The sequence below is a fragment of the Lepidochelys kempii genome, chromosome 6, assembly GCF_965140265.1.
Source record: "Lepidochelys kempii isolate rLepKem1 chromosome 6, rLepKem1.hap2, whole genome shotgun sequence".
Lineage (NCBI taxonomy): Eukaryota > Metazoa > Chordata > Testudines > Cheloniidae > Lepidochelys > Lepidochelys kempii.
Genome location: NC_133261.1, coordinates 70,461,964 through 70,488,692, shown reverse-complemented (window position 1 = coordinate 70,488,692; position 26,729 = coordinate 70,461,964). Strand labels below are relative to the sequence as shown.

General features: G+C 43.5%; 1 protein-coding gene across 1 annotated transcript in view; it reads left to right on the top strand.

The window, feature by feature from the left end:
- The first annotated feature begins 2,009 nt into the window (after window positions 1–2,009).
- The window catches only part of CAPN3 (calpain 3), a 73,730-nt gene continuing 49,010 nt past the window's right edge, over window positions 2,010–26,729 (top strand). Inside the window, exons 1-6 of the mRNA XM_073348627.1 lie at window positions 2,010–2,389; window positions 14,949–15,018; window positions 19,868–19,986; window positions 21,212–21,345; window positions 21,822–21,990; window positions 24,066–24,206. Of these exons, the coding sequence (XP_073204728.1) occupies window positions 2,099–2,389; window positions 14,949–15,018; window positions 19,868–19,986; window positions 21,212–21,345; window positions 21,822–21,990; window positions 24,066–24,206 (924 nt within the window). The 5' untranslated portion in view covers window positions 2,010–2,098. The remainder of the gene's footprint in view (window positions 2,390–14,948; window positions 15,019–19,867; window positions 19,987–21,211; window positions 21,346–21,821; window positions 21,991–24,065; window positions 24,207–26,729) is intronic.

Here is a 26,729-nt window from a genome sequence, read left to right as displayed (position 1 = left end):
TTTAAGACTTCTTGGTGACAGAAAATTTTGATGGGTATAGGGCTTATCCACCTGCAGATGTACAGGTTGCCATTTAAACAGCTAGAGCTATAGAAAACAGCCAGCAATATGTGTTTAAAGATAAAGAGTCTAGTTCTCATTTCACTTAATGCCAGCAATGGAGTGTGCCAAGAAAGATGTGTGAGTGATTTCTCTTTATACACACACAAAGTATTAACTGGAAATTTTGGACAGAGACAAAGACTAGAAATAAACATGATTTTAAAACAATAATAGAGCACTTTTCATCCACAGATCCCAAAGCATTTTCAAAGAGAAGGGCGAGTATCATTTTCCATATGGGGAAATGGAGGCACAGAAGTGAAATGACTTGATCAAATTCAATGGTAAACCTGGGAACCCAAGTCTGCTCATTCTCAATCCAGTGGCCTATCCATTAGATCACACTGCCTGCCAAAAACATAGCTTGACTTTTTGTTTTAATACAAAAGTTTATCTTGAAAGCTGACATCTTACAGCACAACTTTCATGTGAACATTTGTGTTTGTCATCAAGTAAGCTGTTCCAATTTCCACATGTGTCTGCAAAGGGAAACCCATTTTCCACTCATTCACTGGAAAAGTTGAAGTGTGGACTTTTAAAATTAAAATCAATCATATAAAATATGCTTAAGTAGAAAAAATGCCGTATCATCTTTCATTGCCAATTAATCTAATTATATAATTTGGGGAATCTGATCTATCTGGCTGTGCAGAATGCATTAATGGTTGAACACTCATTCCTATAAAGGAATTCAAAGTCCTGCTATATTTAATGTATGTCACTAGGAATATGTTTTTTTCCTAGATTTAGAGTATAGTCTTAGATTTGACTTATGACTTCTCCGATTTTATCTAAGACATTGAATTGTCAAACTTGAACGCTACCTACAATATCAGAACTTCAAGAGCAATGTAAGGTGTCCATTCAAAGGGTTGCTTTGCCATAAGGACTTTGGCTAGACACACAGTATGACAGCTGTGCCATGATAATTTTCTAAATATACCGATGTCTCAAGTAGGTACCCAAGAGTGAAGTATTAAAATCCTGCAGCTTATTCTCCTATAATTTTAGCCTCTGATCCTGCAAATATTTACATATGTGCTTAACTCTACATACTGTAAATAATCCTATTGAAGCCAATGCCTGTGCCTTCACAGCAAAAAAAAATAAAATAAAATAAAAAGAGGTGTGTTTTATGTCAAGTTAGCTATCTCAATGTAAAATCTAAGTGGAAACAAGGCACCATAGCTTGACATACCTAGTCAAGTTAAGCCTGACAGCTGGGGTGGGGAGAGTATAAGGTTGACCTCAACTAGCTACATCATGGTAAAAATTACCTGTGCCTTGTCCCCATTAGGACTTTAAGTCAAGATGGCTCTCTCAGTGTAAAGGCACACCGTTTTTTTTTGCAAAGAAGACTCTGCCAATGAGTAAAGTTAAACAGGTACATAAATCTTTGTAACATCAGGACCCATCATAACAATAAGGAACATGCTATAAAATGCTGCTTAAAACCAAAATGTAAATGTAACTTGCAGTTTCACCTTTTTTTGGAATTGAAAAAAAAAAAACCTATGTGGCATTGGGAATCAGCCTACCCATGTCAATCCTTCTCTGAGAACAAGCCCTGAATAGGAAGAAACTACACGTCAAATTGACTCTCTCTCTCTCTCACTCACCCCACCCCCCATGTTTATTTTTAGTTTTCCTTGTTGAAATCTCTCCAGGGTACAGACACACTCTCACACACATGCTGTAGACACACCAACCCCAGACAGAAAAGTTACTTAACAATTTCTCTTGTTTCCTGTCAAGGACCAAATTTTGATTGCTGATAAAATTACCATAGCAAGAAGCTCAGGAAGACGTACAAATTGCTCTATCCTATGACATTTTATCACTTTTAATGTGACTTGGGCACTTGCAGTCAAAAGAGAGAGCCGTTCAACGGTTGGTTTTTTTCGGTGACTTCCTCTTTTCTGTAGTTTCTGTCCAGGTTGCAAGAGCTTCCTTTTTATTTTCCTTTCTTTTTTAATTTTGTTCAAATCTGATTTCCATGCCGTCGGCCATAAATGCTGTGCTGGCTCAACAGACAGAGGCTGGATCAGTTCCCAGCACCAGCATTAGCACAACAGCTGAAACAGGAGGAGGTTCAGGGGGTATCTACTCGGCTATCATCAGTCGCAACCAGCCCATTATTGGAGTGCGGGAAAAGACCTTTGAAGAACTCCACAAGAAATGCCTGGAAAAGAAGATTCTTTATGTGGATCCTGATTTCCCACCTAATGAGAGCTCCCTCTTCTACAGCCAGAAACTACCCATCACATTTGAGTGGAAAAGACCCACAGTGAGTAACTGGTCTGTCTAATTAAAACATTGAATGCCTTTTTCTATTTATAAATATATCAATGCAGTTATCTGTACTGAGCACATTGCCTTCGGGGGAAACTATACACTGGAAACATATTTCTGTAGTTGTTTTCTAGGACTGGGAAATTACTGTCTAGGATCTGTGGGGATAGGTAAGTGTAGAGAGAATATAAATAATCACCTGAAAATCAATAGGATTGATTGATTGGATTGATTACTTGGAACTTTTAATTTTTTGAAATGTATTTTAATTGGCTTTTACTTGCTCTGGTTTGTTTGGAATTTTCTCATCTGAAGACACCAAACGAAACAAATTTTAAACCCTCTCCTCTTTCTCCAACACACACACTGGGGCCTGAGTAGATTTATTTTTTCAACACTACTTTATTTTACTGGTGGGTTTCTTCATTTTATTTCACTACAAATAGCCCCTTGGGCCCATCTTTTCATTTTCAGAAGTACCTTTGGAAGAACGCTCTGAATTATACCCATGTCCAGTTAAGTCAAAAAAGTTGCATGGATGTAACAGAGCAGAATCTGGACCACTTTCTTTTATTTTATTATCTCATCATTGATTCCAAGTATCACTTGTTCCTAAAGGCAAAGCTGGTTATCCCATTATCTGTCTGCCATGAATTGGGGGGTTATAATAATTACCAAGTTGGATTAATGTCTACTGGGTCCCAAATTCACCAATATTTCTGCCCTTCCTGACAGACTTCTCCCTATCCAGCTTTCTCCTCAGAGTGAATTCTCCCTCCAAGGTCCTGAATCCCAACCCTAGATGGACTCTTGTTTTTCCTCTCACTCCTAATATTTCCTTCCAAGTGAGGCCTCCCAGCTCATCCAACAGGCAGCCAACCAGCTGTACATGGTGTTGCTGCCTGTTACTGTTTCACTGCTTCACCTGGGTGAAGGCCAAATGCTGAGGATTTTGCTTGTATCCATCCCTGATTGTTATGGGCTTCCTTTTACATATGTGCAGCATTATCCCATACTTTTGTGCCATAATGAAACATCATGGATTGAGCTGATGATAGCATAAAGCTAGAAGGCCAGTGGCCTTGGAATGTGGGTTTTATAGAACCAGAAGATGACTGTAAAGGTCCATTACAGTTATTTCTCCACATAGTGAGAAAATGAAGGGCAGGGAGATATTTAGTCCCAGCCTGTAATGATATCTTATGCAGGAGTAATCCATACAGTCTGGGATAAGAGCTGCATTGATTTACATCTCATGCAACATCACTGAAGTTCGTCTCTCTATGTATTGACAGAGCATGAGGCAGAACCAATCTTTAAAATGCAGGACAGTTCAATCAAAACTAGAAGGAGAATTTATGTTGGAGTGAGTTAAAAACATTTCCCTTTAGCCTATCTGCTGCCCCAGGGTTTCCCTAGAAATATCTGGTTATCCGTTAAGTGGAGCAGCAATTGAATTGACTGGCAAGGGAGATGCTTTCTCATACCTCTACAGGAGGTAAAGTGATACAGCAGCGTGTAGTGGCATAGTCAGTGGATATCAGAGGAGAACTGAATAAAGGTATGTGGCTAAATAAAAGTGTTAAACTGAAAAGGGTAACATTTAACACCCATGTTGCACAGGTATAAATGACTGCACAAGGTGGAGGATTAAGCCTTTGGTTTCTAGGACCCCATCCCAGTGATCTTTACTCCACCCTTATAGAATCATCTTTGCTGCAATTTGAGAGCTGTATAATAATTATTATGTGCCAACAGTGTGCACAGGGCTGTACAATACACAGAAATGCAACTTAAAAATCTAAATATCAGATCCTAAATTATTTTCCACACTGTTTCAATGCTAATTTTCATTGATATAAAGGAGACAGCATAGTTGAGAGGTTAGAGCAAGGCACTAGAAGTCAGGAGATCTGGATTCTAACCCTGGCTCTGGCACTGTGCTGTGTGATGCTGGGCTAGTCAGTAAGGTCCAAATTCTCAAATATGTCCACTAATTTGGAGTGACAGTGTTTGGATGGACCAACTGGAGACTCACTGCAGCTGTTGAGCAGACTCAGCTGTAAATATGCACATGTGGGTGCTGAGCACCTCTGAAAATCAGGTCATCACTGTCTCAGATTAGACACCTAACGATAAGGAACTTTAAATTAGTTCACACTTTTTGAAAAATTATGCCTTACCCTCTCTATGCCTGTTTCCATAGGTGTAAAAGGTAGAACACCCACTATTGTAATGTGCTTTGAGATCTTGAAAAGTGCATATAAATGCAAAATATTGTAGCATATTATAGTGAGAGGATCCTTTCTCTCCATGTGAACTTTCAGAAGCAGATACATCAGCAGCTTCTCTTATAATCCAGTCCTCCTCCTTCCATAAACTGAAGCTAGAGTTTCTTGTATTTGTTGCTGCAGTCTGCAGACTGAACCAAGACTTTGCTTCACTGGTATTTAGAACCACAGCTCAAATGTGCTTCTTCCCTGCTAGGAGAAGAACTTGTCTGATAATGTTACAGACAGGAATAGCAGTAATATGTTAATAATAGGATGCCATACAGACAAATTAATATGATCAGTAATACTGCCGTCAAGGGTATTTTGCTAAAGGATTAAAGCATACATCAAACCACCAGAAGTTCAAGGCTAAACTACAGAAGTACATATCCATTCCATAAAGACACTGACATCTTCCATTCTTACTTAAATTCTGGGGAGGGGGGAAAGCTTTGTTAAAATAGAGTTAAGATTGTAAATAGATAAATTTACAACGGTATTCTTAGAACATTGTAGTTATTTTAAAAATAGTTTGAGAATCAGGTAATTCAAAAGCTGTAGTTTAAAACAAAACAAAAAATGTCAGACAGTTTGGAAGTACTGAGAGACCATTCTAATACCACCTTTAACTCTGCTGCCTTTCCCTGACTACCATATGTATGTTATATATGTGGTGTTCTCCCAGAAAGAATAAATGTACATTTTAAATGGAGCAAGGTCTATAGATTAAAGTACAAGACTGGGAGATATGGGTTCTATTCCTCACTGCCAGTGACTTGCTGAGTTACCTGATGCAAGTCATGTAACCTTTTTGTGCCTCGGTTTCCCCCTCTATAGGATGGGAAATAATACTTACACGTATGTTATTTATTCTACTAATTATTATGCTAAGCCCTTTGAGATTCTTGAACGGAAGAATGCTATATGCCTAATGCTATATAAGTGTCAAGTATTATTATCTGGCAACAGTGAAGGAATTAAAAAAATTAATATGATAGCAGCGGGTGCTGTGCAGCATGCAAACGTTATTGCATCTCTTGTATTAATCATAAATAATAATAGTGCTCTCCACCATTGGCTCTCAACCTTTCCAGACTACTGTATCCCTTTCAGGAGTCTGATTTGTCTTGCGTACCCCCAAGTTTCACCTCACTTAAAAACTACTTGCTTACAAAATCAGACATAAAAATACAAGTGTCACAGCACACTATGACTGAAAAATTGCTCACTTTCTCATTTTACTATATAATTATAAATCAACTGGAATATAAATATTGTACTTACATTTCAGTGTATAGTCTATAGAGCAGTATAAACAAGTCATTGTCTGTCATGAAATTTTAGTTTGTGCTGACTTTGCTAGTGCTTTTTATGTAGCCTGTTGTAAAACGAGGTAACTGGCTAGATGAGTTGATGTACCCCCTGGAAGACCTCTGCATACTTACATGGGTACGTGTACCCCTGGTTGAGAATCACTGCTCTACACCTAATTAGCACTTCTCAGTTGTAGATATCAAAGTGCTTTATTATTAGCCCTGTTCTTCAAATGGGTAATCTGAGGTTTAGAGATTAAGTGATTGACCCAAGGACCCACAGTGTCAGTGATAGAAACAGGAATAGAATCTAGGCTTCCTGACTTCCAGCCCTGAGTTCAATTCACTACATGAATATAGGCCTATATTGCATGTGCAGGATGCTCAGAATTTTGGTAACTCTCCACTTAGGCTGGGAATATAGAACTGCAATTTGAGGAAGCGTTTCTCCGTGACATTCTCACTGCATTAATGTTGCAATGAAATAGTTATTGTAACTGAGACAGGGGGTTCACAGCCTAGGAACCAACCACTCTGATATCTGGCCCTGAAGCCACTTATCTCAGGAACCACTAACAACATAAAGAAATCTGATCCCCCACCTGATCTCTTAAATAATTGGCCTGTGCTGTGAAGACATGGGGACTGCTCTTTGGGTTACTGTCAGAAGGACAGACTGCCATATACAGCAGCAGTGAACTTTGTCAGAGGGACAGGGGAACAGAAGCATGTAATTCTAGTCAGCTAGTGACTGCCTTAACATGATCTGAATACACACAGGCTTTACTCAGGCAAAACTTCAGTTGACATCTATGAAAGTTTTACCAGAGTAAGGATTGCAGGATCCCACACAGTGTTTATGTTCAAACTATACTTTAAACTGGTTTACATGAATAGTATGTAATTAATACCTCACAGTTACTGCATAAGATCAAATCATCTAATTGAGAGTGTAAGACAAGATAAACTCAAGGGCCAGATTCTCTACTGCACCTCTCTCTTCTACTCAGCACAGGACTGGATCAAGATCATTAGGGAGCTGCTTTTAGCTCTCTGATTCTCAAGCTGTCCTGGTCCTAATGCAAATTAGAACATTTAGGAGTTGTTCTAACTTAAAACATCTATCACTGCTTCCTAAGTGACCATATGCTGGCTGAGAATTGGAGAGCTCTGCTCCATCCCATCTGCACCCCATCACACCTCCATACTTCCCCCTCCCGGTCCCCCCACCCCCAGTGGCTGGGGAAGACTAATAGAGGAACTGGCTCCAGTGACTTTTCACCAACTGAGTATTCCCTTCTGCTGGCAGATTCTCAACTGGCCAGTTGCAGCCACATAAAATCCCCTTTGCTCTTCTCAGGTGCCACAAAGAGAACAGAACTGGGGCTGAAAATCTGACCCAAGATCTTGAAGAGACTATACAAAAAAACCCAAAGAAACCTGCGACCTATCTGCAGAAAATAAACTTTACAGGAGAGAGTGCTCTGAAGTGAATACTTACATTACCTTGTGAATACTTACATTAGAACAATGGTCCAGTTAATGTACTTCTTGGGGAGGTGGGTGTATCCTTACTTATTTTTGGAGTCTTTATGATCGTTAACTAATTAATTCTCATAACACACTTGTAAGGTAGGTAAGTATTATCCCTATTTTACAGATGGGAAAACTGAGGCACAATGTGGTTAAGTGACTTTCCCAAAGCTATACAACAAGCTAGTGACAGAGCTGGGATTAGAGGTCAGGAATTCCTGATTTTTTCAGCTCAGCTTGCTAAACCATGCTGCCTATCTAAACTTGAAGTGACTCAGCAAAAATACATCTGCATCTCTATGCACTGTTCAAGCATCTGGCAACAGGGGTTTCAACAGAAGAGCCATGCATTCCTGTGAAGAACTACAGAATAGCCACCTTCTTACAGATATATTACTTAGACTGTAAGCTCTGCAAGGCAGAGATCATCTCTTTGTTACAGGCTTGTAAAGTGCCTGCCGTCTTGTACACAGTGGAACTGGGGCCTCTAGGCACTACTGCAGTACACATAATAAATAATAATTGCACCACAAGGGAGCATAGGTTATCTAACTATATCATCGAGATGCAGAGAAGATCCCATTGCAATACATTATGCCATCAGTATACCGAGGGATGTGCCTTGAAGGCACAGCATACCCAGTAAAATAGGCACTAATGGGATTATATTGCTATTCACTGTGCCACAAGTGTGCAAAGGGAATTACACTACAATCCATCATACAAGGAGGATGCTAAAGGGATTGCATTACAATACCTCACATGATGATGCTGCTATGATGTCTACATTATGATACATCACCTGGTGAGAACACTGTGGGGACTTTGCTGAAGTCTCTTGATGGTACATTGCAATGTGCCATGGTGGAGGGTGGGGGTACATCTGATTGCAGAATGAGGTTACTAAACGCTCCCCTTTAAATTAAATTACACAACAATGTGAAATTACTAAAGATATTACAATAGCATTCAGACATGAGAAATGGACTTCATTACATCAAAGATACATTAAAGATTGAAAAGGGGGCCTGCTGCAATCCTGTTTTGATACATTAACACTGACATATTAATAGGAAGACTCCCTTGCAGTACTGTACTTTTACATACCCATTTATCATACCACAAAGCCTCCATCCCTGCCCACCTCTTTCCACCCCCACCCCGCCCCATTCTGCCCCATTCTTTTAGATGGCATGATACTTAAAACACCAGCAACTGGTCTGCACTAGGGATGGCAGCATTACTACCACAATAGGAGTTGAACTGGAACAAGCAATGATATGCAATTTTACAAAATTTCCCTATGGGGAATGGGAGGCGTCTGAGAGTAGTAAGGAAAATGAGATGGTTTGCAGAATATTGCTTTTGTCTTCAGCTCAGAAATATATTTCTGTTACACCTGTATCTGTCCACATGACCACTGTATGATTTCTGTCTTTTGTTTTGTGTACAATTTGTAGTTGAATATGATGCCATGTGAAATTACACAGTGGGTGATTGTGACGCTCTTTACCTCGGGGGAACACCCAGCACCCCCATGTTCATCCTTGTAAAATGATTGTGTGGTATCCAATGCAAAGTCTGTCATGACGGGTATCTTTGGAAGACTCACGATGTACTGAGCATTGTTGTTATAGTGATGTTATAGTTATATTTATGGGTTATAATTTCATGTATATAGTTACGAGGTTGAAAATGTATTCTCATGGCTTAAAGCAAACCCAGGCAAAAACTCTCCAAGAGCAGAGAGGCAGTTCACACCTCATCAGGACCGGTATGGGACTAAGGTGACCAGACAGCAAGTGTGAAAAATCGGGACAGGGGGTTGGGGGTAATAGGAGCCTACATAAGAAAAATACCCCAAAATCGGGACATCTGGTCACCCTATATGGGACAAACCCAGTCCAGCCTCACAGGAACAAAAGACGCTGGCCTAGGCAGCAACAAAAGAATCCATTAGACCAGGGGTCAGCAACCTTTCAGAAGTGGTGTTCCGAGTCTTCATTTATTCACTTTAAGGTTTTGCGTGCCAATACTACATTTTAACGTTTTTTAGAAGGTCTCTCTCTATAAGTCTCTATATTATAGAACTAAACTATTGTCCTATGTAAACAAGGTTTTCAAACTATTTAAGAAGCTTCATTTAAAATTAAATTAAAATGCTGATCTTACACCCTGGCCTGCTCAGCCCACTGCCGGCCTGGGGTTCCGTTCACCTAGGCCGGCAGCAGGCTGAGCGGGGCCTGCGGCCAGTACCCCGGCTGGCAAGGGGCCGGCAGCCAGAACCCTAGACTGGCAGTGGGCTGAGCGGGGCCGGCGGCCAGGACCCCAGACCAACAGTGGGCTGAGCGGCTCAGCCCGCTGCCGGTTTGCGGTTCTGTCCGCCGGCTCCTGCCAGCCAGGGTCCTGGCTGCCGGCCCCGCTCAGCCCGCTGCTGGTCTGGGGTCCCGGCCCTGTCCACATAGAGTAGGTAACTACTTTCTCCCTGGTTCTGGCCCATTCTCATCCTCTCTCTGCACTGAGATGAGGGTGGGAGTGCACTGAGAACAGGGCTGGGGGTGAAGGAGCAGGCTGGGGGTTGGGGTGCAGAGTCTGGCCAGGAGCTAGAATGAGAGAAGGGGCTCAGGGTTGGGGCAGGAGGTTTGGGTGTGGAGCACTTACCTGGGCAGCTCCCATTTGGTGCGAGGGGTGCAGGTGGGAATGTGGGGGGGGGTGTGCAGGAGCTCCAGTTTGGTGCTCAGGGTGGGGGCGAGGGTGGGGATGGGGATGTGGGGGGTGCAAGAGTCAGGGCGTGGGGGGTCTGGGTATGTGTGGGGGGTGCAGGAGTCAGGGCAGGGGGCTGGGTATGTGTGGGGGGTGCCAGAGTCAGGGCTAGGGTTGTGGGGGGTGCAGAGGTCAGGGCAGAGGGCTGAGGTGTGTGAGAGGAGGGTTCATGGGTCAGGGCAGAGGGCTGGGGGGGTGTGAGGTGGGGTGCAGGGGTCAGGGCCACAGGGCTCGGGGGTGTGGGGGTTTCAGGGTCAGGGCAGAGGGCTGGGAGTGTATGAGGGAGGTGCAGAGGTCAGGGCAGAGGGCTGGGGTGTGGTGGTGGTGCAGGGGTGAGGGCAGAGGGCTGGGTGTGTGTGAGGAGGGTTCATGGGTCAGGGCAGAGGCCTGGGGGTGTGTGAGGGAGGTGCAGGGGTCAGGGCAGAGGGATGGGGGTGTGGGGGGTTCAGGGTCAGGGCAGAGGGCTGGAGATGTGTGAGGGGGTGCAGGGGTCAGGGCGGAGGGCTGGGAGTGTGGGCTGGGGTCGTGGGGATGCTCCCAGCCCCCTGCCCTGAGCGGCTCACGGCAGGAGGCTGGAGGGGATATGCCAATTCCACCCCCTTCGCCAAGGTCCCCGGAGCAGAGAGCCCGCTGCGGTTCTGCTTTTCCCCCTCCCCCTCCATAGCAAGGGCCGTCAGCTGATCGGCCGCAGGGAGGGAGAGAAGGAGGGGCAGGAACCCTGCACGCTGTGGGAAGAGGCAGGGGAAGGGGGAAGCTTGTCTGCCCCTTAAGGAGAGAGTGGTGGGTGGGGGCAGAGAAGAGTGGGCAGGGCTGGGCAGGATTTTTAATTGCACGCTGCTGTCCGCGGCAGACAGCAGCGTGCCATTAAAAATTGGCTTGCGTGCCGTCTTTGGCATGCGTGCCATAGGTTGCCGACCCCTGCATTAGACTCTTGAGGGAGTCACCCCCCTTCCTTTGGTCAGTTTGGAACTGCGATGAGGTAAGGCTCACCTGACTCTGAAGGGGGGAGGGGCAAAGCCAAAAGGGAAGAAAGGACATGATAAAAGGGAGAGACATTTGCCATGCTTGCTCTCTCTTCCACCTACACCTACAGACACCACATCAAGGGACTGAAGTGCTGATCAAAGGCTGAAGAGCAGCCAGCCAACCTGTGTTGAGAAGCATCTAAGTTTGTAAGGGCATTGAAAGTGTTAAGATCAGCTTAGAATGCATTTTGCTTTTATTTCATTTGACCAAATCTGACTTATGTTTTGACTTATAATCACTTAAAATCTATCTTTATAGTTACTAAATCTGTTTGTTTATTCTACCTGAAGCAGTGCGTTTGGTTTGAAGCATGTCAGAGACTCCCCTTGGGATAATAAGCCTGCTACATATCAATTTCTTTGTTAAATAGACGAACTCATATAAGCTTGCAGCATCCAGCAGGCATAACTGGACACTGCAAGACGGAGATTCCTAGGGTTGTTTCTGGGACCAGAGATATTGGCTAGTGTCATTCAGTTGCAAGTAACTGGGAGCAGCTTACATGCCAGAGGCTGTGCATGAACAGCCCAGGAGTGGGGGTTCTCACAGCAGAGCAGGGTAAGGCTGGCTCCCCGAGTCAAGGATTGGAGTGACCTAGCAGATCACCCGTCCAGATAACACCAGAGGGAAACGTCACAGTGGTGTCTTTATGTTTCTTTTTTAACTGGCAGCTTTGGAAGTATTTAAATATCCAGCTACATTTAACTAAAATACAATGTGCCAAACTCTGAAGTCCGTATCCTGAGTCTAGTTTCGTTCTTACTGAAGTCAATGATAGTTTCAGCAGGCTGAAGTACATTGGCTGGGTTAGAAAATATACTCCTATAATCTGAAACTTCCCACAGGACACTATGCCAATTTTCGAGACAAGCATGACAGCAGTGTCAAGAAGAATGTTTCCAACAAATCAAGTGGATGGAGAGAAGTTATAAGATATCTCAAACAGCTGACTTTACAGAATTTAATCTCCCAGCCAGCTGACTAAGGCACGAAAATAAAGGCCACTTTCTCCTTTCCCAGCAGTCGGCAGAATGAGATGACTTGTGGAGGGCCAGAAATTTGTTGTTATTGGACATTTGTCTCAATTCTGCGAGGGGGATAATCCAGATAGTTACATCAAAATTAATGCATCCCTGAGCTAACTACTGGGGAGGAGAAGAAATGTTCTCACACCAAAGAAACAGTTAGACTTGAAATATGAGTTTCAGAAAGCCCATCACTGTGCTGTTCATACTGAAAAAGCTTCAGGCTGCAGCTACGGTACCTAAGACCTGTCTCTAGTACTCCTGACTTCCTATGTAGCTGTACCCACAGTTGCTGGTCTCTCTTCTCCCCTGCACCCAGAAAATGGGGTTCCTGGGAGGAGCTCCTCTTCTCTCCCCACTCTTGCTACTTCCCAGGAAATGGGATCCTCAAATGTAGTTTATCACACACACACCCCAGCACAGGAGATGGGAGTTATTAAGTAGATCTCTCTCTTTATCCCCATCTCAGGAGTTTGGGTACCTGGTTGGAAGTTCCTTCCCTGCCACCATCTCTTTGCCTGGGAGATGGGTTCTGCTTGGGGGTCTTTCTTTTTCTTCCAACCTTGCATATGGATTCCCACGGCTGGCATATGTCCCTTTCCCCCCTAACCTGAGCTATGAAGTTCATGTATGAAGGCTGCTAAGACATAGGGGAGTCTCTTCCAACATGGGGCTGTCTGTCGTCTCTTCCCTCCTCCTGCAGCCTGGGTTGCATGGTTCGTTGTCCAGCTTAGGGAACAAACAGTTACCTCATATGAAAATGTTTCTACCTGAATTGCGTTACAATCTAGGTTCAATTCTGAGGTAAGTTAAGCTGATTTCTGCCTCTGCAACCATTTATTGAAGCATTTTTAAAGATAGATGCAAGCTGCTTTTCAATCAACTGAAGAGGCACCAATTGGTTTAGCTTCTCTAATGTAGACAAATCATTAGTAATTTACACCTGTGCAGAGTGGGTGTAAAATATTAATGTTCTGATCTGGGAGCACATTACACTCACTTTGCACAGGTGTAAATGACTATGCTAGGGGCAGGCCAGAGGAGAATCATGCCCTGAAGGGGCAGATTGTAGCAGCATTACCTTTTTCAAGTGAAATTTTGGCAATTCAATATTGCAACTAGGGAAAAAAGTAGAAAATCTTTAACAAAAATGAAGGAAAGCACAACTTATAAAGCAAGGACTCAAAGAGCAGATTAGTGGGGAGGGGGAGTTAAAGAGGGATCATTACAGGGATCCTTTCTTCCCAAAATGGCATCAGTGCTCTCTCCACACTGGCAGCTCATCTTCACCTAGTTGTGTCAAGTTGGGCACCTACAAACTTAAGCACTCAAAACCTGTGGCCACTTTTGAAAATGTGAGCCTTATCCCCTACAAGTGACCTACCCCAGTGATGTTTCCAGTTTTCTGGGAGAGTTCTTCTCCGCCTTTGTCTGTAGCCCTAAATTTTTCTGAACTGCACTGGTTTCCCAGCCCTGGCTTGCCATCCTGCCTTTCCTCATCCCACCCCAATTTTAACTGCCCCCACCCCACACTTTGAACAAAATTCTTCTATCTGATCCCCCCCTCAAAATGTTAATGTATTTGCAACTATGACCCATGCAGCTGGCACAGAAGAGGTCTCTCCAATTCCAGTTACCAAACCCTTCTGGATGGAGACTATACTTTATCTGAAGTTCTGCACATCTGACCTCACAGGGCCCCAAAAAGCACCTCTGAAAGGAAACTGCAATCAAATCCCTGCAGCAGATGGTTTTTCTGTAGGTTCTGTGGCCATCACATTGACATAACTCCTATTTCATTTCTATAGAAAATAGATGCAGTGACCCAGACTTCAGATAGGCTATGCCTCCTGTGTGGCTTGGAAGAGGCAAACCAGTACAATGGAGATAACCTTCAATTTTAAACTTTATAAAGGAAAACCCAGAAATTTGGCAAGAACATAAATAACATGAAGTAACATCAAATACCCGCTTCGGAAAATGATTAAATGTAAATTGCCATCACAGTCAAATAAATTTGTCAGCAACATGCTCTGTCATCCCTAGAGGGATTCCTCCTCTCCCTGGCTGAAGTCAAGCTTCACCCCTGCTGTCCCGCCTAGGCGTCTCTCCGGCTTGTGATGCTCCTTTGACTGGCTGCTGCAATGACTGCCCCTCTTTCCAACAGGTTTGCCCAGGAATGACAGCTCCTCACCTGGAGAGCCACACCCATTCCCCACACACCCAAACTGCATTCCCTGTCAGCGTCACAATGGTCAAACTCACCAGTCACACGCTCTGTACCCTCGCAGCTGGGCTGCTCGCACACGGCCCTTCACGATCCAGCTTCCTCTGGCAAATACCCTTTTACCTCAGCGCCGCCTCTTTTCACCTCCTTCGTCTCTCACCAGTTTCCAGCTGCCTCCTCTCCACTGGATTTCGAGCCCCCTCCCCAGCTGGAGCTGCCCTCTCCGGGGCTGTCTCTCACCCCAGGACAGCATTCTATGCTGCTGCGTCACAGTTGCAGGCCCTGACATTACCCTTCTTATAGTCGAAACTACAGCAGGTGCTGGGGCCCGGGTTACTAAACAGACAGCACAAAGCACATTTTTCCTGCTCATATGTTTGTTTGTATCTTACAGGAAATCTGTGAGAATCCACGATTTATAATTGGTGGAGCCAACCGAACTGATATTTGTCAAGGAGAATTAGGTATGACATTTTGTCTTCTGTATTGTGCTTTGGATTTCTTATTTAGTCCCAGATATTTGCATCAGAGTTTATCTTTAGCTTTTACTTGCTAGATAGGAGTTTAAAACATCTATGTTTCCTTGCCATAGCTCTTCTCAACCAAGCCTCCCTGTCCAGCAGGGTTGTAGATGAGGACTGTGAGAGAGAAGCTGCTCAGCGTGCATGGACTTTGTTATTCATATTGTGAAGTTTATTGCAGGGCAGCGTTTTGCAAGGCCTCTTTTCTCCCAGGCTTTCAAGAACAGAGTGACTTAAGGAGACAGAGTGAGCTAAAGGGGAGGCAACTATTTGTAGTAAGAGGCTGAATGGATGAGGAAGAGTCTAATCTAAAATCAGTTTATTCTGTCAGATTTTTAATCGATTTTATTATTTACATTATAACGGCTCCTAGACACCTCATGCATGTCACAGCTCCATTGAGCTACATACCATGCAGATGTATACTAAAGGACAGTCTCTGCTCCAAAGAATTTATAGTCTGAAAGACAAGAGGTAGCACAAGTGGATTAAAAGGAACAAGCAGGGATGGGGCAAGGGAAGATAAGGCAACAGCAACAGGAAATTTTAGCATAGACTTGCTGTGTGCATGGATCATAATCACTCAGAGGCAGTAATAATATACCCAGAGCAAAGGATGGGTCCATTTTGAAAGAAAGAAAGCTAGTTATGCCTGTTATACTAGATATACAGAAAGCCTACAGCAGGAGTATACAGAAACAATGAAAATGGCAACTGTGCACATTTACATGCTCAGGACTGCACATAAGCTATTCTGATCTGATGATACCCTGTCCCTCTGGTGCACTCACTTTTCCCCTACCCATTAGTGGTCAGTTCATTTTGGACTAGATGTTTGTGTATGTTACTAAGCACATTTCTCTGCACTATTGAAAAGCCAGTCTTTGCAAATATCAAACAAACCCAGAGCACTCAGAGTTAGCGCTTTATCTCTGCGCCACTTTTAACCATTGTATAAGACAGTAAAGCCCATCTACATTATGTTTTCAAACCATGTATGTTAACTCTTCAAATGTAAACAAGTGAGCTAACTACAGTGACTGTAACAATAATGGATCAAGTTAGCCCAATGATTGAGTCCTTATTTACAAGCAACATGCAACTCCACTTCATTCCGGGGTTCCAGCTTTAGCTGCAACTGCTGCCAGCTGTGATCTCTGCCAGACCACGCAACCTTAAAGGTGCAGTGACCACACACAGTCGCCACAGTGCTTAAAGCTCCAAACACCACAATGTAAGCAACATTTGTTAAAACTGAAAATGAAAACAAACTATTTAAACTTTTTCTAAAAAGGTGCTACTAAGGCTCTGAGTTGGCTGTACTTCAAACCACAGGGCTTGCCCAAAGGTCTATGTGCAGCTACCACAGAGTGGCACAAACAGACAAGCATCAACCTGTGAAGGTAATTTTTAGTGGCTTTTAAACACAAACCTACTTCCACACTACAGGCAAGTCTACACTTAAAACACTGCAGCAGTGTAGCTGTGCCGCTTCAGTGAAGATGCTACTTCGCTGATGGGAGAGCTTCTCCCAGTACCTCCGTGAGAGGCAGTAGGTATGGCAACGGGAGAAGCACTCCCATTGACATAGCACTGTCTACACCAAGGTTGGGTCAGTATAACTGCATCACCCAGGGGTGTGGATTTTTCACTCCCCTGAGCAATGCAGCTATACTGATGTAAGTTTATGGCATAGACCTGGCCTACCACAATTCAGTACAGAATAGCCATCAACTCTCTTTCCCTTTTTGTTGATGAAGAGGCGGGGAAAGTCCTCAAATACCCATACCCACACTGGAAATCACCATTCAGGTGAAAGAGGAAGTATAAGAAGTAGGACGTTTCAGGCAGCATTTCTCTTTGAAATGCTTCAGTTTCTGCCTCACCCCTTCATCACTTCACACATCACAGACAAAGGTTAGGCCAAGTTATCCTACTTCTACCCTCCACATGGCTCCCAACAGATATTGTTCCAAAGGCTCCTTGTTTTCCTTTCACAAGCTCACAGACTCAATTCAGCAAAATCAGAAGCCAATGCACTGTGAGTTTCCCACAGCCCGGACAACATCGGCTGTGACTCCACAGTTTTGATAAATTTGTAAGAGCAACTTTGGGCTTGGCTGCACTTGCGAGTTACAGCATAATAAAGGAAACCCGGGCGCACTAGCTCACTACCCATCCACACTGGCAAGGCACGTGGAGCACTCTGACTCCGCGGCTACAGTGCTGCGGGTACTCCACCTCGGCGAGTGGAATAACGTTTGCTGCGCCCCTGCTGGAGCGCTGCAGCGCCAGTGTGAACGAGGTGTAGCTTTACTGCGCCCTGATCAGCCTCCGGAAATATCCCTTAATCCCCTTGAGTCAAGTGGCCACTCTTGTCATTGTTTTTGAATTGCTGCAGGAATGCGGATATGCCCTTTGAAAGCTCCGTTTCTGACAGCCGGCTGCTTATCTGCTCCGAGACAAAGCAACCATTACTGTGGAATGCTGTATGTGAGAGAGAGAGGCGGGGAGGGGGAGGGAGGTCTGCAGCTGTCTGAATTTACAAGACAGCATGCTGACATGCTCTCAGCCCCCCCAAAACCCACTCTCTCTCCCACCACATACACACAACACACTTCCTGTCACACTCCACCCCACCCCACCCCCCATTTGAAAAGCACGTTGCAGCCACTTGCATGCTGGGATAGCTGCCCACAATGCACTGCTCCCGATGCCGCTGCAAGTGCCACAAATGTGGCCACACCAGTGCTCTTGAACCTGTCAGTGTGGACAGATAGCAGCACTTTCCCTACTGCCCTCTACAAAGGCTGGTTTAACTCAAATCGCTCTACATCTGCAAGTGTAGCCATGCCCATTGTTTGCTTGTTTTAAATTGTTGCTGATGTAATAACCCACCAGCCCGCTATATTAAATAATCCCCTATTGTTCTGCAGGACTTCAGGGACAATTGCTGCAGAGAGGATGAAATGAACCTAATGCATGTTTTAGTCCTATGTTTTCTACAATAACAGACAAGCTGTTTGTTATTTTTACATGCTGACAGTATGCTCAGTCCTGAACAGGATCAATTTAAAAAAAAATCAAGTCCCTGCCCTCAAGGCCTTACGATTTACACAGACAACACAATATGTATAGCGGGTTACAGGATGGTTCCAGCTGTGTGTGTTTTCTTTAATGTTAGATGGGTTAGAGTTTTGGGGCTTGAGGGAAGAGTAAGTTTTGAGGAGGAAAAAGAAAGGAAGTGAGAGCCTGGTGCCCTGGGACAGAGAGTTTGTTAAAGGAGTACGGGCATCATGAAAGTGTCCAGTGTCCAGTTTTGGGCCCCACACTACAAGAAGGATGTGGAAAAATTGGAAAATGTCCAGCGGAGGGCAACAAAAATGAGGAGGGGACTGGAACACATGACTTATGAGGAGAGGCTGAGGGAACTGGGATTGTTTAGTCTGCGGAAGAGAAGAATGAGGGGGGATTTGATAGCTGCTTTCAACTACCTGAAAGGGGGTTCCAAAGAGGATGGATCTAGACTGTCCTCAGTGGTAGAAGATGGCAGGACAAGGAGTAATGGTCTCAAGTTGCAGTGGGGGAGGTTTAGGTTGGATATTAGGAAAAACTTTTCACTAGGAGGGTGGTGAAACACTGGAATGTGTTACCTAGAGAGGTGGTGGAATCTCCTTCCTTAGATATTTTTAAGGTCAGGCTTGACAAAGCCCTGGCTGGGATGATTTAGTTGGGGATTGGTCCTGCTTTGAGCAGGGGGTTGGACTAGATGACCTCCTGAGGTCCCTTCCAACCCTGATATTCTATGATTCTAAAGAGAGAGATTGTGCAGGCAAATTTACCTGGCATTGTAGTTTATATTACAGTAGTGCCTAAGGGTTTTAATCAAAGATTAGGGTCCACTGTGCTAGGGGCTGTACACACAAGTAGTTTGAAAATAGTCGCTGCCCCCTGGAGCTCACCATTGAGGTAGTAAACCTTAGCATAACGTTTATTATTTTAAAATGTAACTTTTAAAAAACCATAAGAATATAATTGTGCAAACATGGACACAGGCTTGAAATTAGAAGAGTTTTTTCAGCATGATAAAGCAGCAAATAAACCTCACAATAATAGAATAAGCAAAACTGGAATGTTGCCCTGAGAATGGAAAATCAAAGCGTAAAACGTAGCCAGAAATACACCAAAGCCAGATTGAGGCACAGATCCTCCTCCCTGGTCTGTCTTAGCATGGAAGGCTGTCTTTAACAGTCAGCTGGGAATTCAATTTGGATCGGTGACTTCCCAGTTGTAAAGCCAACATAGCCAGCTGTATTCCACCTACTCCTGCCCCCAAGCCTGGCCCAGCAGGCATTCTAGGTGCCACAGGGTATGGCTGGAGCACTTTGTGGTCTGGCAGTTCTGAGTTCAGACATTGCAGCCAGTGTAGGCTAAAGCAACCTCACAGAATAAAGAAGTACTAGACGCTAAGGATTTGTGAATTTGTGTAACAAATTCTGAGCAAGCCAGAGGAAAGTGTAAATTATACCAACTCAGACTCCTCTCAGTCCTTTGGGGCAGGGATCATACCCCCTCTATGTTTGTAGAGTGTTTAGCAAGTGGAGCTCCAATCCTGATTTGTGCTAATGGGCACTTCCCTAATACAATATTAATGTGCTATGCATGTACTAAAATACATCATAATACACACAAAACACTCTAGTGGCTGGAGGAGATGGACCACTTGTCCCATAGGACTTTGCCCTAATGCCTTTGACCCTTCATTTTGTCTGCTGCTTCTGCTTGTTTACAGGTGACTGCTGGTTCCTAGCTGCCATTGCTTGCCTGACACTGAATGAAAAGCTACTCTGCCGGGTCATACCTCACGATCAGACCTTCATAAAAAACTATGCTGGGATCTTTCACTTCCAGGTGAGTCCTTTCCAAAAGCAGCATGTAGAGTAGTGATGGTATTATCCAGGGAGTTAAATGGAACACTTGTTGCTCTGACAGTCCAGGAAAAAATTGTTCCCTTTGTCTCATCTATCTGATGACAGTGCAAGTGACAAGGGCGGGGGAGATGTAGGAAATAAATTCCGCCATGCCAGATTATTCTAGGAGAATCACAGAACAAGCAATCTGCCACAGTAATTGAGGAGCATTAAATCACCATTGAAACATTTGCAAATTAATATGCCCCATGAGTAAGAGAGAGCAACAGGTGTTCCCTCTCATTGCTCAGCTGTCCCATGCTGCCCACTACATGGACTATAGATAAACTGTTAACTGGAAAGGGGGCCTATTTTTAGTCTCTCAAATAGCTGGTCTGTGTTGAAGACCTATTGTAAAAGAATTGATCATTCACCGATTGATTGATTGTTTTCTACATTACCTGTGATCCTACGTCTGAAAAGACTCTATGTAGTGCTGTGTATGTTGCATGAGCGAACTCAGTCCAGCTACCACACTTGCAGCTTTCATTGCAGTTTTACAATGTCTTTTCTCAACCTCTCCCCACACCTTCCTGTTTGCAATCTGGCTGGATGGGTGATTACTGTGAAAGTGTGTGGGATTACAGGAAACTGAAGTTCTTTATTCTATCACAACACAAGGCCAGTGCAGCACAAGGTCCTCCATGCTGCTCCACATGGCCGAAAACCCAACCCAGTAATCCTGGCAGTGTTTGGGGGTCTGCAAGTTACAGGGCCACACAGAAGCCATTGCTACTATTCAGGAAGAATGAGGCTCCAAGGAGAGGAGGAGGTAGACTCTTCAGAAATTAGCGTAGGAAGGGTAAAGAGAAGGTGGTGTGGATTAAGATGGACATTTTGGGTGGACGACCAAAGGGGCATGGTGCAGGAAGGAGATCCTCACTTTGAATTTGTGCTTCATGACCATCTAAATATTATGTCTCTTAGTCTTTTAACACCAAGGTTGAGCTCCCACTGACATAAATTAGGGTTGTAGGTACTCAGCACTTCTGGAAATCAGGCCTCAAATGCCTAGCAGAGATCTCCAAAAATGTTTAGGAAATGGACCAAACTCATCACAGTACTTAGCTACTGGAATTCCCTGGCCTCATGGCTTTTCTAACTCTTAAGCCAGATTTCCCTCCCACCATACTCACTAATACATTTTTCTGTCTACTTTTATTCAGTTCTGGCGCTATGGAAACTGGGTGGACGTTGTCATTGATGATTGTTTACCAACATATAACAACCAGCTGGTCTTCACCAAATCTTCCCAGCGCAATGAATTCTGGAGTGCTCTGCTGGAAAAGGCCTATGCAAAGTAAAGGAATGCTTTAGAATTGCAATACACCTCCAATAGCCTTATGTTATATGCTGTGTGTGGGGAGGTGATGATATGTCTCTATACCACAGTTAACATAATTATCTTCCAAGTAGATGTGGAGACAAGCCATAACGAAGAAATTTTCTTGGATTTCTCTTGAAGAAGCCCCTCTTTGAAAATCTATACATGTAAACAATATTTCCCCGTGGTGTTCATGTAGTTAACTTTAGTGGCTTAGACTTGGGGCAGGATGTAATAAACTGTAGAGTAGTTTCCAGAGTTTGGCCTACCATTTAACCAGATGTCAGCAATTAGTTCTAAAAAAACAAACAACTTACTTTTGTAGGTATATGTGAATGACCCACATTAAAATTATTATTACAATTATTAAAAATTTTCAACATGACTTTTACCAAACTGATGAAGTAGAACCAGGATTGTTTATAGCATAACTTTTTTTTCTCCTTTCCAAGACTCCACGGGTCCTATGAGGCTTTGAAAGGAGGCAATACTACAGAGGCCATGGAGGATTTCACAGGAGGAGTGACAGAGTTCTATGAGATAAAAGATGCACCCAAAGATATATACAAGATCATGAAACATGCCAAGGACAGAGGATCGCTCATGGCCTGCTCCATTGATGTAAGTCCATGTGAACATTGCGGATAAGGCATACTGGATTGCAAAGGAGTGGGGTCTCTAAATCAGGAGACAATCACAGATGTCTTTGTAAGTGCTTTGCTAAACTGGCATAGCGCCAGTCTATTTCTAGGACCAGAGTATCTCTGTTAGGTCTGACTTAGAAACTCCACCAGGAAGGGTGGGAACTTCCTGTACGTTATTGACAACTGGCTCTTGGGAAAGTTGACAAAAAGTGTCCACACCCAAAGAAGAACATGGGATGTTCAAAAGAGGTCCCCTTTGCTTCAGGCTTCACAAAAAAACTAAAATGTTATACTGGAAATTTTTAGCTTTATTATAGCTTATAAAGAATAGGGACCTAAATCCTGAGGTTTTTACTCAGTTTTCATTCAGTCCATATGCAGACCAACTCCCACTGTAGTCACTGGAAGTTGCCTTAAATATGGACTAAATTAAGGCCTCAAGATTTGTCCCACAAGGAGTAAGGAAAGAAGCCCTGTTTTGTGGTCTGAGCAATGGGCTGTGAGCTAGGAGACATCGACTCTGTTCCCAACTCTGTGACTTCAGGCCCTGATCCTGCGAGTTGCTCTGCACCAGTGGACTCCTACACCCACACAGAACCCCACTGACTTCAGTGGGTTTAACAGCAGCAGAAGAGTCTGCTGTGCACAACAGCTTGCAGGAGAGGCCCCAGCTATGTGACTTGGGGCAAGTCACTTAACCCCCTGTGCCTCAGTTTGCCCATCTGTAAAACAGATGTAAGAATATTTATGTGGTGGGGGTGTTGTGAGGATAAACTTATTAATGTTAGTAATACTAACACCTAGCTCTTATATAGCATATCACATCCGTAGATCTCAAAGTGCTTTACAAAAGAGGTCAGTATCATCATCCCCATTTTACAGATGGGAAACCAAGGCACGGGGGGGGGGAGTGACTTGCCCAGGGTCACCCAGTAGGCCAGTGGCATAGTTGGAAATAGAATCTGAGACTCCTGAGTCATGTCTATCCTCTAGAATACACTGCCTTTGTACACTGCTTGTGAGAGAGAGAGAGAGAGAGCGCTAGCTAGATATAGAAGTTTAAAGCAATATTAATCAGCACAGTATTTCTGAGGCTTTAATTTTCTTAAAGCCTAAAAAGATCAAATCCATATCCTGCCCCTGATGCCAGAGGAAATACATCCAATGGGGGGCGGGGAGGGGGAGAGACATATTAATGCACTGCCACTGATATTGATTAATCTTCCAGAAAAGTGATGCTGAAACAAGAACAAAAATAAACAAAACTTGTAAGTTAAAGAATTGCAATTGCAAGCTAAGTACATACAAGTGGAGGGGGCAGAGAAAGAAAGAGGAGTCAAATTAATTCCTTTATATAAGTCCACTTGACTTTTTCTGCAAGGTTCCCGACTATCTCATGAAGTTCTGATTTTCCAGAACCATTAGTTGCAGAGGTTAAAATGGAAAAAAAGAGGGAAACGTACACATTTCGGTGGGCTTGGGTTCTGAAGCATCTTCTGGGGCAGCTTCTTGGGACTTTAACCTTTTGTGGCACCACACTGCCATCTTGTCTCATGTTGTCATTTGTGGCCATGACTTCACTGCTTCATATGCCATAATTGCATGGTGACATAGTATCACCCACACAAACGAAGGTAAGCAGCTGGGGCGCTGCCATGTCTTTTTGGAAGGAGGTGGAACAGGAGTAGAGCAGCAACATATGGCTTTTGTGCAGTAAGTAGGGTGATGTGCCCTCTCATTACAAGTCTCTCATTTCTCTTTGACCTTTGTGCGGAACCGAGTCTATCCTAGTAGTGAGAGGCACAGCTCATTTCAGTACGAGTTCAGGACTATGGCGCTACCGTAGTAACACTAGAGCTCTGGCATCATCGGGCCCTACAGATAAAAGAGCAGAAGCTCTGGTATGTAATGAAGGAGAATGGAAGTTCTCTAATTAAGCTTATCTTCTTCCAGCTCCTTCTCATTTGTCTTTCATTTTCCCTTTTCTCCTCCTCTCTTTCTTCGCTAATTCACTTCCCATGTACCACTTCTTTCTCCCATTTTCTGTACCAGGACAATATGGGCTTCTCGTACAGGACTGCGCCTCAAAGTGATCTTGGGGAACTAATTGCCCGAATGGTGAAGAATGTGAATAGCATGCTGAGGACTGACTCAACTCTAGACTTCCAAGGCACAGATGAAAGGCCAGCCTGGGTTTGTATGCCTCCAGCAATCACTGTCCCCTGCCTCCTAACTCTTCGCCCTGTAACCATATGTCAGGGTTCCTTCCCCACTCTGAACTCTAGGGTACAGATGTGGGGACCCACATGAAAGACCCCCTAAGCTTATTTCTACCAGCTTAGGTTAAAAGTCTTTGCCCTGGGATTAGGTAAAATGCTGCCACCACCAAGTGATTTAACAAACAATCAGGGAAAGGACCACTTGGAGTTCCTATTTCCCCAAAATATCCCCCCAAGCCCTTACATCCGCTTTCCTGGGGAGGCTTGAGAATAAACAAGATGAGCACAAACCAGCCTTGGATTTTTAAGACCCAAAAAACCCAATCAGATTCTTAAAAAACAGAACTTTATTAGAAGAACAAAAAAAGATAAGAGAACAACTCTGTAAGATCAGAATGGAAGATAATCTTACAGGCAGTCAGATTCAAAACACAGAGAATCCCTCTAGGCAAAACCTTACGTTACAAAAAGACACAAAAACAGGAATACACATTTCCTTCAGCGCAGCGAATTTCGCAAGCCAAAACAAAGAAAACCTAACGCATTTTCTAGGTAGATTACTTACTAACTTTACAGGAGTTGGAGGGCTTGCATCCTTGATCTGTTCCCGGCAAAGGTATCACACAGCCAGACAAAAGCCTTTTTCCCCCCCTCCAGATGTGAAAGTATCTTGTTCCCTCATTGGTCATTTTGAGTCAGGTGCCAGCCAGGTTAGCTGAGCTTCTTAACCCTTTACAGGTAACAGGATGTTGCCTCTGGCCAGGAGGGATTTCATAGCACTGTATACAGAAAGGTGGTTACCCTTCCCTTTATATTTATGACACCAGTTAGAAAAGCACAGCAACTGTGTTTTCAAATTCTTTACACATTGCACTGAGTTATAAAATATCAGCTGAAGATAACTAAAAAATTGTTCTAAAAATCATTGGATGTCTGAGTGTTCTTAGGTTCGAAATTATTTCAATCCTCTCAAGATGCAGTGACAGGTATAATTCTCCCAAAAGACTTTCTTAGCATCCAGAGAGGCAGCTGTCAGTTAAGATCACAGCTTAGAACTTGTGTGAACAACTTGCTCCCAAGAGAGAAGCAACAACAAAAAGTGTCAGGAAGTGTGCAAAAGAGACAGATTAATTTAGAAGTTAATAGAAGAAGGACAGAAGGAGAAATAGAACTTTTCCTGTTTGACATCAGTTTTTAGTCTTGCAAAATGATGTAATTCCTTGGGGAAGTACACAAATGTATACAAATTATGTAATTTCTTGCAAGTATTCTTGACTCATGCACAAATGACCCTCCTTATTTCCAAGCACAGGGTGTTGAAACTGCGCCTATTCGTCTGGCACTGTACCAGAGTTCCTCCTCTGGTACCACACACTAGTAGAAGTTCACAAAAATTATTCCTGCAGTTGCCATTCCTGTTGCTATATTATTTGGCTGGGGGCTACACAGTTGAGCCACCCATCCAAAGCCGTGATACTGGGAAGTCACTGGCTGTCTCCTAAAGAGTCAATTTAGCAGAGATGGGGACCAGTGGACTTTTGGCAGGGGCAACATGAGAATTTAAAAACTGTAAAAGGTGGGGATTGCAGAGGGGAGGAAAACAAAAAAAATTAAGGGGATAGAGAAATGAAAAGAGGAGCACTGGAGAGGAAGTTAGATGGGAAGAATATTAAAGTTTAAAAAAGGGAAGAAGGAAAGAGGAAATGGACACAGAAGGGAAATAATGGAAAATAATTTTGACAGCCAGGTTCATTCTATTCTATCTTGTTGTTTGGATCAGACTCATTATCGTGGTACCTGACTCTACGAATTCTCCATTTCTACCCCTCTATGTCTTATTTATCGTCGGAAATTCATGGAATGGCTTTTGGCATGTGCATGCAATTCTTACACATTGTATATTGTTATACTACTGTGATTTCAGGTTCCTTTCCAGTGACAAAAATAGTGGAGGAGGAGAGGAAAGTTTCATATTTCATTTCATACGTATGAATTTGATCACTTGGGCTTTCTTTTTGTTGCTTATATCCACTATAACCCTCTCTTCAGTTCTCTCTCTTTCCAATACATGGATATCCTCAGCTTAGGAAATAAAAACATGTCAGGTACCTGAATTGCTGGTTAATGCCTCAAAGTATCTCTCAGGAGTCCTGAGCATCTGTAGGTTGAGACTCAACCCCTGAGCACATCACTCTTGAAACTCAATTGGTCAGACTTTTTTTAAAGCATGGCTGTTATAAATCATTTGGAAATATAATGTGCATCTACAAAGAAAAAGAGAATACATGTTAATATAAGTAAGTAGGAACAGAGCATAACATAAGACATTTTAATACCGTCAGTATAAGAGCATAGGACGATATAAAGTTAAGAGAATTCTAATATGTAGACTATTGACTCTGGTGTTTCTAATGGTTCTGATGTTACTAAAGGATATGCAGTAGAAACCTGCTAATCCAATAAAAAAATTGCCACTTTGTCACCTCTCAGCAAAGGC